The sequence below is a fragment of the Artibeus jamaicensis genome, unplaced genomic scaffold, assembly GCF_021234435.1.
Source record: "Artibeus jamaicensis isolate MK-2021 breed Jamaican fruit bat unplaced genomic scaffold, CSHL_Jam_final contig_475, whole genome shotgun sequence".
Taxonomy (NCBI): domain Eukaryota; kingdom Metazoa; phylum Chordata; class Mammalia; order Chiroptera; family Phyllostomidae; genus Artibeus; species Artibeus jamaicensis.
In genome coordinates, this window is record NW_026521852.1 from 8,113,848 (window position 1) to 8,128,405 (window position 14,558).

General features: G+C 38.0%; 1 protein-coding gene across 1 annotated transcript in view; it reads left to right on the plus strand.

Annotated features, from left to right (window-relative positions):
• Positions 1-647: 647 nt before the first annotated feature.
• Positions 648-14,558, plus strand: part of LOC119046883 (uncharacterized) — an 86,440-nt gene continuing 72,529 nt past the window's right edge. The window contains exons 1-2 of the mRNA XM_053667936.1: positions 648-833; positions 1,063-1,266. Of these exons, the coding sequence (XP_053523911.1) occupies positions 648-833; positions 1,063-1,266 (390 nt within the window). The remainder of the gene's footprint in view (positions 834-1,062; positions 1,267-14,558) is intronic.

A 14,558-nucleotide genomic window follows, 5' to 3' on the forward strand; every position in this document is an offset into this window, starting at 1 on the left:
ATTAGGAGACAAACTGAAATTTGTTACAAACAATGGTGGAATTGGGGTGATATTAGATAGCAATATATTTGGCCTAGGAACTCAGGAGGATGGAAATTCTTTCCAAGTCAAATCATTTCTGCCCATGAGATTTTCCAGACAGAGAGGCAAAATGGAAGAAATAAGAAAATAATCTATGGTGTTAACCTGAGGCATTAGTTAAAAAATGATTGTATAGTGTTCTGGAGGACATCAACACACATACATAACAGATAATATATCTTTTCTAATACTCAAAATTTAAACAATATATTATGGAAAACAGTCCTTATATCAAGGTGAAAGTAAATCACATTAGTGATTAAAAGAAGAAACTTTACACAGCAATATCTTCACAGATATATCTGCAAGTACAAGAGATGTGAGGGAAAGAATAAACAAATGGGACTATATCAGGGATAACTGAGACAGAGGAATATGGCAGCAAGGTAGGCAGGAGCAGAGCTCCCTTCCCCCTGCGTGGAACACCTACTTAATCTTCTGAGAAACAGAGTGAAAAGACAACTGAATCCCAGCTTATATGAAGTTTGGAGACCAAAACTGTAAGAGACATTGAAAGACAAACAGTAAAAAGATTGTATTGGGACAGTAAGGTCCCTGAGACCTGCATGGGGACCAAAGCTGCTGTAGTCACTGACCACAGTGACTGTTCTCTGTTGCAGTGGTCAGCCATGGCTGCAGGATCTTTGGAGGACAACCAGACCAACAGCTCCCTCCTCTCCCAAAGCAGGGAAGACAGTGAGGAATCAGGAAAGACCTGGATGCTTGAAGTGTCTGGGGAAGATAAAGATGAGGTGGGAGATGCACAGAGGCAGTGTTCACCCACTGGGACTTCAGTCACTGGCTAGGCTGCTACCAGAGAAATTGGAGAGCTGGGTGAGACCTGGACAAGGGAGAAGAGTTGGGCTGTGTTGGACCCTGCCCTGGATAGTCTATGGTCTGGTTAGAAAGTTGGACTGTGTTGAAAGCCAGGGACTTGTTAAGAATGGTAGAGTTAAACAGGATAATTTTATTCAAAAACAGGTTCTCAGAAACTGTTTAAGGAACTATCATGCAGTAGCTAGCATGCACAATTGCTGGCTCATGCTGCAGCTGACTCATCAAGCAGCTGGCTCTGGTGATGGAGGGCAGCTGGCTCACACAGTGGCAATGAGCTGGCACAATGGCTTGCTAGCAAAGAGGAAGAAGGTGGCATGCTGCACAGACAGTTGGAGAAGACCACCTGAGGTCAGGGAGTTAGCAGTCCCCAGAGAGACTTAGTTTAGTGGGGGTGCTGAACTTCTCTGAAGATATTTTGAGTGCACAGCATCCAGGCCAGCAAAGAGGGAGAAGGTGGTATGTGATTTTCACCTAATCAATGTACTTCATGGACAGCACAACTGGTGGATTAAAGGCACCAGATGGCACAGATGGACAGTGGGGGCTCAGCAGTGCAGCAAGGACCTGGGCTGGAGGCTGGGCAACTGTGCATATTATGTCCTAGACCGGGCCCCCATTCTCATAATACCACAAATAGGGAGAAAAGCTAAGCCAAGCCCCCCTCTGCCTGTGGCATCCAGTAAGACCACCAGAATTTCCTTGATTAGGTGGAAGCTGTGAATACCAATATACCTACTGGAGGAGAGAATCCACCAACAGAGGAAAAACCAACATGTAAAAACCCAAGTACAGGAGAACTGACATGAACAGAAGAAAGGGCAACCCTAGAGCATCCAGACAAGGAATTTAAAGAGCCCACACCACTGAATTCCATAGAATTGTTATCATAGAAGTTCACCCTAAAAAGGCAGATAGCAAAGAAGAACATCAGGAAGTGCATAAACAAACAAAAAAGTCACCTAAAATGGGGAGACAAAAAAAGATCCTGTAATCCAAAGGAATGAGAGACTTCCCACTAATAGAGCTAAATGAAATGGAGGTAAGCAAACTATCAGATATAGAATTCAAAATAATGGTTATAGGATGCTCAAGGAACCCACAACTACAAGGGACTGATTGAGAACTACAACCATATGAAAATGGAAAAAAAACTATAAATGAAACCCAGGAAGAAGGGAAAAATAAAATTTCTGAAATAAAAAAATTACTAGAAGGAATTTCAAGCAGACTGGATGGAGCAGAGGACCAAATTAGTGAGCTAGAAGACGAGGTGGGGAGAAACACCCAAGTACAGCACCTGTGTGAAAAAGACTAAAAAAAAAATGAATATGGTGGAAGGGAGATGGCAGAGAAGTGAATGGAAGTCACACTGACCTTCCTGGACCAATCCAGAATTAAAAATCAATTATAGAGAAACCAGCCAGAACAAACAACTGAGCAATAGCCAGAGAAGCATATAACTTTGGACATACAAAACCAGCTGTAGCAAAACCAGTCTGTTAAAGAGTGTGATGGAGACTCGAGAGAGCTGGCTGGGTGCCCATGGGTGGCTGTGCCAGTGGGATAATTAAGTGTCCAGTTGGATCCCCTGAAGAAGATTTGGGTCTAAACCCTGAGGTATGATTCCCAGATTAGAACACGAGCCCAAAAAGTACAAAGACAACAACCACTGGAAAAAGTTGCAGGGTTGCTCTCTGCCAGAAACAGATGGTTGAAGATGCAATGGTCATTTGAAGGGCCAACACACACATTTTCATTTGCAGCCACTTACCTCAGGCTCATGCAAAGGCAGGGGCAGCATAGACTAGAGAAGCTTGAGAAGAGACTGGGTACAGAGGCTTCGGGAGAGAACTGAGAGAGTAGCCATCAGGATCCCGATGCTGAGTCATCCTCTAGATGGTAGCAGCCTACGTGCTCAGGCAGACAACTCCTCTCTGAGTGGTAGTGGACTGAGGGAAAGCAACAGCCCTGGCCCAAGTACAACCTCTGCCCTGGCCCTTTGGTGCTTAAGCCCAACTGTTAAGTTCCAGTGACAAGATAAACAACCGAATGGTTGGACAGGTTGGACTAGAGAGACTTAAGCAGAGATTGGGGATGGAGAGTTTTTTTGTTTGTTTGTTTGTTTGTTTTTTTTACTTTAAAGGTTTATTTTCATAATCATTTCTCTTTTGGGGGCTTTTAATAATTTTTTTTAATTTTATTTAGTTATTTTTCTAGTACAGTTTTTTGTTTATTTCTCCCCATCCCAGCCCCGCCCCGCCCCGTGCTCCCCGCCTCCTTCCCATTTCCACCCCCCTTAGTTCTTGTCCCTGTGTTCTTACTATTTGTTCCTCCAAATCCCTCCCCCTCTTTTTCCCCTTAAATTCCCTTCCCTCTTCCCTCTGATCACTGTCCCCTTGTTCTCTATTTCAGTGTCTTTGTTTTTACTCTGCTTGCTCCTTTGTTTTGTTGTTTAGCTTCTTGTTAAAGGTGAGATCCTATGGTATTTGTCTTTCAACGCCTAGCCTATTTCACTCAGCATAATGCTTTCCAGTTCCATCCATGTTGTTGCAAAAGGTAGTAGCTCCTTCTTTCTCTCTGCAGTATAAAATTCCATTGTGTATATGTACCACAATTTTTTGATCCATTCATTTACTGATGGGCACCTAAGTTGCTTCCAACTCTTGGCTATTGTAAATTGTGCTGCTATGAACATTGTGGTGCATAGGTTCTTTGATATTGATGTTTTAGGATTCTTAGGATATAATCCTAGCAGTGGGATTGCTGGGTCAAGAGGCAGGTCGATTTTTATTTTTCTGAGAAAATTCCATACTGTTTTCCATAATGGTTGTACCAGTCTGCAATCCTACAAACAGTGAACTAAGGACCCCTTTTCCCCAAAACCTCTTCAACACTTGTTGTTTGATGCTTTCTGATGGCCATCCTGACTGGTGTGAAGTGGTATCTCATTGTGGTTTTAATTTGCATCACTCTGATAGCTGTCAATACTGAGCATTTTTTTTGTGTATCTCTGGACCCTGTGCATGAACTCCTTGGAGAAGTGTCTCTTCAAGTCTTTTGCCCATTTTATAGTTGGATTGCTTGTCTTCCTACAGTGGAGTCATGTAAGTTCTTTACATATTTTGGAGATTAAACCCTTGTCTGAGGTATCATTGGCAAATATGTTTTCCCACACAATTTGCTCTCCTTTTATTTTAATACTGTTTTCTTTAGCCATGCAGAAGCTTTTTATTTTGATGATATCCCATTTGTTTATTCTTTTCTTTATATTCCTTGCTCTAGGGGACATACCAGTAAAAATATCGCTGCATGAAATATCTGAGATTTTCCTGCCTATGTTCCCCCCTAAGACATTAATAATGTCATGGCTTATATTTAAGTCTTTTATCCATGTTGAATTTATTTTGCTGTATGGTGTAAGGTGGTGCTCAAATTTCACTCGTTTTGCACGTAACTCTCCAGTTCTCCCAACACTACTCGTTGAAGAGGCCATTTTTCCTCCATTTTCTGTTGCTGACCCCTTTGTCAAATATTAATTGACCATAGAGACTTGGGTTCCTTTCTGAGCTCTTTGTTCTGGTCCACTGGTCTTTGTGCCTGTTTTGATGCTAGCACCAGGCTGTTTTGATTACAGTGGCCTTGTAATATAAGTTGGTATCAGGTATTGTGATCCCTCTTACTTTGTTCTTCTTTCTCAAAATTGCAGCTGCTATTCAGGGTCATTTATGGTTCCATATACATTTTTGAAGTCTTTGTTCTATGTCTGTGAAATATACCAATTGGTACTTTAATGGGTACTGCATTGAATCTGTAAATTGCTTTGGGTAGTATGGACATTTTAATGATGTTAATTCTTCTAAACCATGAACACGGTATATGTTTCCATATGTTTGTGTCTTCCTTAATTTCTTTCTTCAGTGTAGTTTTCTGTATACAGGTCTTTTACCTCTGTGGATAGATTTATTTCTAGGTATTTTATTTTTCTTTTTGCTATATTGAATGGGTTGTTTTTCTTAATTTCTGCTCCTGCTGGTTAATCATTGGTGTACAAAAATGCCTTTGATTTCTGGATATTGACTTTGTAACCCGCTGTTTTGCCAAATTCATTTACTAGGTCAAGCAGTTTTTTTGGTAGAGTCTATAGAATTTTTCATGTACACTATCATGTAATCTGCAAACAGTGACAGTTTTATTTCCTCCTTTTCAATTTAGATGCCTTTAATTTCCTTTTCATCTCTGATCACTGTGGCTAAAACTTCCAATACTATATTGAATAGAGGTGGTGAAGTGGACAACCATGTCTTGTTCCTGATCTTAGTGGGGAAGGTTTTAGTTTTTGCCCATTGACTATGATGTTAACTGTAGGTCTCTCTTATATGGCTTTTATTAGGTTGAGGAATGCTCCCCCTATTCCCACTTTGCTGAGTGTTTTCATCATAAATGGGTGCTGTACCTTCTCAAATGATTTTTCTGCATCTATTGATATGACCATATGATTTTTGTGTTTCCTTTTGTTTAAGTGATGAATTACATTTACTGATTTGTGAATACGGAACCATCCTTGCATCCCACTTGGTCATGGTGTATGATCTCTTTATTGTATTGTTGGATGAGGTTTGTCAATATTTTCTTGAGGATTATAATGTGTATGTTCATCAGTGATATTGGCCCGAAGTTTTCTTTTTTTTGTTTTCTCTTTGTCTTGTTTTGGGATTAGGATGATGCTGGCTTCATAAAAATATGGTTTGGGAGTCTTCCATCACTTTGCATTTTTTGGAATAGTCTGTGAAGAATAGGGGTTAGCTCTTCCTTAAATGCTTTGTAGAATTCTCTTGTGAAACCATCTGGTCCAGGGCTATTGTTTGTTGGGAGTTTTTAGATAACTGCTTCAATTTAATCTGCTGTTATTGCTCTGTTCAGGCTTTCTGCTTCTTCTTCATTAAATTTTGGAAGGTCATATTTTTGTAGAAATTTCTCCATTTCACCTAGGTTTTAAAATTTCTTGGCATACAGTTCTTCATAGTAATTTCTCACAATCCTTTGTATTTCTGTGGTGTCACTTGTAATCTATCCTCATTCATTTCTGATTGTGTGTATTTGTGTCCACTTTTTTTGATGAGTCCGCTTAAAGGCTTGTCAATTTTGTTTATCTTTTTAAAAAAGAAGATCCTGGATTCATCAATCTTTAGAATTGTGCTTTTAGTCTCTTTGTAATTTAATTCTGCTCTAGTCTTGCTTATTTCCTTTCTTCTATTTACTCTGGGCTGTCTTTGTTGTTGTTCCTCAAGTTCTTGTAGGCATAGGGTTAGGTTGTTTGTTTGAAATGTTTTTATCTTTTGTAGGTATGCCGGTATTGCTATGAACTTTCCTCTCAGGACTGCCTCAGCCATGTCCCATAAGCTTTCAGTTGTCATGAATTCATTGCCATTTGTTCCTTGAAACTTTTTAATTTTTCCCCTAATTTCATCCTTGACCCATTCATTATTTAATAACATGCTATTCAATATCTCTGATTTTGAGTGTTCTGGGTTTTTTTCCCTTGGGGTTGGTTTCTAGTTTCAGGCCCTGTGGTCAGAGAAAATGCTTGGTATGATTTCATTTTTTTTAAGTTTGCTGAGGCTTGTTTTGTTTCCTGTCATGTGGTCTATCATTGAAAGTGTTCCATGTGCATTTGAAAAGAATGTGTATTTAGCTTCTTTGGGATTAAGGGCTCTATATATATCAGTTAAGTCCATTTCATCAAGGGCTTTGTTCAATGCCACAATATATATTTTGATATTTTGTTTGGATGATCTTTCTATTTTTGACAATGGGGTGTTAAAATTCCTTAGTATAATTGTGTTTCTCTGAATACATTTTTTGAAGTTCTCTAAGATTTTGTTTATGTATTTGGGTGCGGCTATTTTGGGTGCATATATATTTACAATGTTTATGTCTTTTTGGTGGATTCTTCCCTCGAATATTATGAATTGACTTTCAGGGTCTCTTTTTATGGACCATTGTTTGAAGTCCATTTTTTCTTATATGAGAATTGCTACCCTGGCTTTTTTTCCCTGTCCCTTTGCTTGAAAATTTGTTTCTAGACCTTCAGTTTTAGTCTGTGTACATTTTTGTCCTTAGGTGAGTCTCTTGTAGGGAGCATATATGTGGGTCATGCTTTCTTATCCATTCAGCTATTCTATGTCTTTTGATTGGAGCATTTAATCTGCTTACGTTGAAGGTTATTATTCATAGGTGCTTATTCATTGTCATTTTTATACCTGTGTTTCTCATATTGTCTTTCTCTTTTCCTTTCTTTCCTTAAAGCAGACCTTTTAGTATTTCTTGCAGATGTGGTTTGATGGAGGTGTATTCTTTTAGACTTCTTTTGCCTGGGAAGCTCTTTATTTGTCTTGGAAGCTCTTTATTTCTATCTTGATTGAGAGCCTTGCTGGATAAAGTAACTTTGGTTGCAGGTCTCTGGTTATCATTACTTGGAATATTTCTTGCCATTCTCTTCTTGCTTGGAGCATTTTCATCAAGAAGTCAGTAGCTAACCTTATTTGGGCTCCCTTGTATGTCACTTATTTTTTCCTCCCTTTCTGCCTTTAAGATTCTCTCTTTGTCTTGAAATTTCGCCATTTTAATTATGATATGTCTTGAGTGGGCCTCTTTGGGTTCCTTTTGATTGGGACTCCCTGTATTTTCTGTATTTGTGTGACTTTTTCTCTCATCAAACTAGGGAAGTTTTCCATCATTACTTTTTCAAACAGGTTTTCTATCTCTTGCTGTTCCTTTATTTCTGGTATCTGTATTATATGGCTATTAATTACATTTCATATCATCTTGCATTTCTCTTAATCTCTCTCCATTCTTTCTGGGATTCTTTTCCTTTTCTTGCTTTTTCTGGGTGTTTTTTTTTCTATTTTGTCCTCCAGCTCAGTGATCCGATCTTCTGCTTCATCTATCCTACTTTTGATTTCATCTACTGTGTTCTTCAATTCAAATATTGTATTCTTCATTTCCTCTTGACCCTTCTTGATAGTTTCTATTTCCTTTTTCATGTTGATATAGTTTGCAGTGAGTTCATTGTAGTTCCCCTTTAGTTTCTGGTAGCTTATTGTTAGATCTTTGAACTTCCTGATAAACAGTGTTTTGAATTCAGTATCTGATAGTTGACCTGCCTTTATTTCCTCTAGAATTCTTACTGAGGCTTTCCTCTTTTCTTTGATTTGTGGATTGGTTTTTACTTTTCCCATTGATTGTGAAACTCTTCTTGTTAACTTCAGCTTTTTAAACTGATCTTTTTAAGTTATGGCTTCCTGGGTTTATCATGTGAACTGCTGTGTAGAATACCTGTGAGATTTACTGGTATGGTCTCCTTGATCCCAGGCTCACTGGTCTTGGGCTGTCCTTTATATTGGTTCTGTGTTTGTCTTTGGATTGTGATCATATTTTGGGTCTTTCTTTTGTGGTCTTTCTTTTCATCAGCTGGTTAACTGATGGTCACTCTATCCACCACCTCTCGTAATTTGTTGTGCTGGTGAGGGAAGGTTGTGTTGAAGTTAGTTCTTCCATGTGTACAAGGTTTTGAGGATTCTCTTTTGCTCTTGTTCAGTTGTTTGCACTGGGTAGTTTCTCTACTATTTAGTTGTATTTCCAGATAGGTCCTGGATTTAGGTTTGTGTGGTTTCCACTCCCTGCTTCACCTTCTTTTGTTATTATCTGTTGGTGGTTCCTTTATTGTTGGGTTTCCTCTTCCAGTGGCTATCCTGGTGTTCACCTCTTTTGCTTACTGTTTTTGTGATCAGGTGGAAGGGAAGGAAAATCATTTATGACAGCAGGAGAGTATTCTATGATATTTACAGTAGCAGCTGGTAGAGAAGAGATAGAAGATTCTTTGGCTATGTGTAGTGTTAATCATGACCTTCAACTCAATCAGCCATTTTTAAGAAAGGATGGAAAGAAGATAAGACTCTTTTGGGGGAGTTCATAGCGCCACAGTTCTACCTAAAATAGATAGACACATTTGAAATAAACAACCTAACCCTACACCTACAAAAACTTGAACAACAACAACAACAACAGCCTAGAGGAAGTAAAAGGAAATAAATAACCAAGATCAGAGCAGAATTAAATGACATAAAAACTAACAGCACAATCCTAAGAATCAATAAATTCAGGAGCTGGTTCTTTAAAAAGATAAACAAAATTGACAAGCCCTTAGGCAGACTCATCAAGAAAAAAAGAGGACCCAAATAAACACAATCAGAAATGAGACAGAAGAAATCACAGCTGATACCACAGAAATACAAAGGATTGTAAGAAATTATCATGAAGAACTGTATGCCGTGAAATTTCAAAACCTGGATGAAATGGACAAATTTTTAGAAAAATATAATCTTCCAAAACTGAATAATGAAGTAGCAGAAAGCCTGAACAGGCCAATAACAGCAGATGAAATTGAAGCAGTAATAAAAAAAAAAAAACCCGACACAGAAAAGCTCTGGACCAGACGATTTCACAGGAGAATTCTACACAACATTTAAGGAAGGGCTAACCCCTATCCTTCACCGACTATTGCAAAAAATCCAAGATGATGAAAGACTCCCAAACTCTTTTTATGAGACCAACATCATCCTAAACCGCAAAACACATAAAGATACAACAAAGAAAGAAAACTTCAGGCTAATACGGCTGATCAACATAGAAGCTAGAATTCTAAAAAAAATATTGGCAATCTGTGTCCAGCAATATGTTAAAAAGATCACACATATGGAGGCATATTGGGTGGGCTGGGATGAGAGTAAAACACAGAAAACTGTATGTGAACAACAATTAAAATAAAATAAGATTAAAAAAAGATCACACACCATAATTAAGTAGGATTCATCCTAGGGATGTAAGAATGGTACAATATTTGCAAATCAATTGACATAATATATCACACAAAACAAAAGGAAAGACAAAAATCACATGATCCTAGCAATAGATGTGAAAAAAACACTTAATAAGGTAAAGCACCCACTTATGATACAAGAAAACTCAGCAAAGAGGGAGTAGGAGTAGAGGGAGCATTCCAAAACATAATAAAGGCCATATACTAGATGCCTACAGCCAACGGCATACTTAATGGGCAGGGCATGGTCAATAACTTAGAGTTTTTCTTTTAAGATCATGAGCAAGGCAAAAATGCCTGCAGTCACCACTCCTATTCAACATAGTATTGGAAGTCCTAGCCACAGTAATCAGACAAGAATAAGAAATAAAAGACATCCAAATTGGAAAGGAAAAAGCAAAACTCTCATTGTTTGCAGATGACATAATATTGTACCTAAAAAATCCTATAGAATCCACTAAAAAACTACTTGACCTAATTAGTGAATTTGTAAAAACAGCAGAATATGAAGTCAGTATTCAGAAATCACAGTCATGTTTGTGTACAAGCAATAAAATATCAGAAACAGAAATCTCAAAAAAATCCCATTTGATATAGCCAGAAGTAAAATAAAGTCCCTAGGAATAAACATAACCAAGCATGTAAAAGACCTTTAATTATAAAACTACACAGCACTGAAGAAGGAAATTAAGGAAGACACAAATGGCAACATACACCATGTTCATGGATCAGAAAAATTAACATCATCAAAATGTCTATACTACACAAAGCAATTTACAGATTCGATGCAATACCTATTAAAGTACCAATGACATATTTTAAAGATATAGAGCAAACATTTCAGAAATTTATATGGAAACATAAATGACCCCCAAAAGTTGCACCAATTTTGAGAAAGAAGAACAAAGTGGGAGGTCACAATACCTGATATCAAACTGTATTACAAGGCCACTGTAATCAAAACAGCCTAGTACTGGCATAAAAACAGACACATAGTCCAAAGAAACAAAATAAAGAGCCCAGAAATCAACCCAAGTCTCTTTGTCAATTAATATTTGACAGAGTGGGCAGAAGCATAAAAAGAAATACATATAGCCTATTCAACAAATAATATTGGGAGATCTGGACAACTGAATGAAAAAAAATTAAACTTGTTCACCAACTGACACCATACACAAAAATAAATTTGAGGTGGATAAAAACTTAAATGTACATCTTGATCACATAAAATTTCTAGAGGAAAATATTGGCAGGCAAATCGAAGGCATTCTGTGCAACAACAGCTTCACTGATATGTCCCCTAAAGCAAGGGACATAAAGAAAAGAAGAAACAAATGGAATCTCATCAAATTAAAATGCTTCTGTATCACTAAAAGAATCAGCATTAAAATTAAAAAATAACCAACTATATGGGAAAACATATTTGCCAATGATAACTTAGACAAGTGTTTGATATCCAAAATATATAAAGAACTCACATGACTCCACTCCAGGAAAACAACAACAACAACAACAGAACAATTAAAAATGAGCAAAAGACTTGAACAGACACATCTCCAGAGAGGACACACAGAGAATTCAGAGACATATAAAAGGATCTCAATATCACAACTCATCAGAGAGGTGAAAATTAAAACCACAACGAGCCCTGGCTGGTGTACCTTGGTGGACTGAGCACAGGCCTGTGAACCAAACTATCGCGGTTCGATTCCCAGTTAGAGTACATGCCTGGGTTGCAGGCTGGTTCTCAGCAGGGGACACACAAGAAGCAACCATACATTGATATTTATCTCCCTCTCTCCTTCCCCTCCCCTCTAAGGATAAATAAATAAAATCTTAAAAAAAAACACAATGTGATATCACTTAGCACCAGTCAGAATGGTCATAAACAAATCAACAAGAAATAAGTGTTGGAGAGGTTGTGGACGAAAGGGAACCCTAGTTCACTGTTGATGGTAATGCAGACTGGTGCAGCCACTGTGAAAAACAGTAAAAAATTTCCTCAGAAAAATACAAATGGAACTTCCTTTTGACCCAGCTCTGCTGGGTCAATTCCATTGCTGGGAATATACACTAAGAATTCTGAAATATCAATCCAAAAGATCCTATGCTCCCCAGTGTTCCATAGGAGCACAATTTACAATAGCCAGATGCTGGAGGCAACCTAAGTGCTTAACAGTAAATGAGTGGATAAAAAAGTATGGTACATTTACACAATGTAATTCTATGCAGCAGAGAGAAAGGAGGAGCGCCTACCCTTTGAGACAGCATGGGTAGAACTGGAGAGCATTATGCTAAGTGAAATAAGCCAGATATTGAAAGACAAATACTGTATGATCTCACCTTTAACAGGAACCTAATCAAGCAAGCAAAATATAACCTAGACATTGTCATTAAGGACACTCTGACAGTAACTAGCAGGGGTATGGGAGGAGATAATGTGAGGAAGCGTTTTCAGGAATAATTGTAAAGGACACCTGGACAAAACCAAGTCAGGTGGAATCAAGGGAGGGAGGTGTTTTTGGATGGGGTGGTCAGCAGTGGTGGGGGGTAAATATAGACAACTATATTTGTACAACAACAAAATAAAATATTTTAATTGTATTTTTAGTTTCTAGAGAGAGAACCATGGGGGAGAAAAAGAGAGAGAGAACCATCAATGTGCAAGATACATCTTGATTGGTTGCCTCTTGCACACTCCCAACTGGGTACCTGGCCCACAACCCAGGCATGTGTCCTGAAATTGAATTGAACTGGTGACACTTCACTTGGCAGCCTGGCACTCAATCTACTGAGTCACACTAGCCTGGTCTTTTACGTTTACATATTTGTTATTCTTGTTTATTCTGTTACAGTTGTTCTAACTTTCTACCCTTGAAACACAAGCACCACTTCCACTGTCCATGACCATACCACTATGTCCATGGGTTATTCATACATGTTTTTGACTTCTCTCTTTCTCTTCTTTCCACCATTCCATCCCTCCCTTATTTCCTTTGGTTGCTGTCAGTCTGTTCCCTGTTTCCATGTCTCTGCTACTGTATTGCTCATTACTTTACTTCATTCATCATATTCATCTTTTTTATTTTAATTTTTTAAGCACATTTTTTTGCCTTTTCCACCAATTCCAGCCCACCCCATGCAGGTCTCCCCACCTCCTTCTTTTTTTCACCTCCCCTTATTTTTGTCCATGTGTCATTTATACATGTTCTTGCAAACCCTTCCTATTTTCCCCTAAAATTCCCTCACATTTCTCCTCTGATCACTGTCAGCCTGTTCTCTATTTCAGTGTCTTTGGTTATATTTTGCTTGCTTGTTTGTTTTGTTGTTTAGCTTCCTATTAAAGTGATATCAAATGATATTTATCTTTCACCACCTGGATTATTTAACTTAGCAGAATGCTTTCCAGGTCCATCCATGTGGTTGCAAAGGGTAGGAGCTCCTTCTTTCTCTCTGCTGCATAGAATTCCATTGTGTATATGTACCACAATTTTTTGATCCATTCATTTACTGATGGGCACCTAGGTTGCTTCCAACTCTTGACTATTGTAAATTGTGCTGCTACGAACATCGGGGTGCATAGGTTCTTTTGGATTGGTGTTCCAGGATTCTTAGGATATAATCCTAGCAGAGGAATTGCTGGATCAAAAGGCAGGTCGATTTTTATTTTTCTGAGAAAATTCCATACTGTTTTCCATAATGGTTGTACCAGTCTGCAATCCCACCAACAGTGCACTAGGGTTCCCTTTTCTCCACAATCTCTCCAACACTTCCTGTCTGTTGCTTTGTTTATGGTGGCCATTCAGACTAGTGTGAAGTGGAATCTCTTTTTGGTTTTAATTTTCATCTCTCTTATGGATAGCAATAATACGCATCTTTTCACATGTCTCTTGATCCTCTGTATGTCTTTCCTGGAAAAGTGTCTGTTCAAGCCCTTTGCCAATTTTTAAAATTAGGTTGTCTGTCTTCTTAGAATATAGTCATGTGAGTTCTTTGTACATTTTGGAGATTAAACCCTTGTCTGAGTTATCATTGGCACATAGGTTTTCCCTTACAGTTGGTTGTCTTTTTATTATAAAACTATTTTCTTTAGCCATGGAGAAGCTATTTATTTCCCATCTGTTTATTTTTGCCTTTATGTCTCTTGCTCGAGGGGACATATCAGTGAAAATGTTGAGGTGTGAATTACCTGAGATTTTCCTGCCTATGTTCTCCTCTAGGACTTTAATGGTTTCATGGGTTATATTTAAATCTTTTATTCATATTGAATTTATTTTTGTATATGGTGTAAGTTTGTGATAGAGTTTTATTTTTTTGCAGGTAGCTCTCCAGCTCTCCTAACACCATTCGTTGCAGAAGCTATTTTTACTCCATTTTATGTTGCTTTGCCCTTTGTTGAATATTAATTAACCATAGAGACTTGGATTTTATTTCTGGGCTCTCTGTTCTGTTGCAGTGATCTGTGTGCCTGTTTTTATGCCAGTACCAGTGTGTTTTGATTACAGTGACTTTGTAATACAGTTTGGTATCAGGTATTGTGATCCCTCCTACTTTGCTCTTCTTTCTCAAAACTGCAGCAATTATTCAGGGTCATTTATAGTTTCATATATATTTTTGAAGTGTTTGTTCTATGTCTGTGTAATGTGACATTGACACTCTAATAAGTATTGCATTGAATCTGTAAATTGTTTTGGGTAGTATGAACAATTTGATGATGTTAATTTTTCTGATCCATGAACAAAGTATATGTTGCCATTTGTTT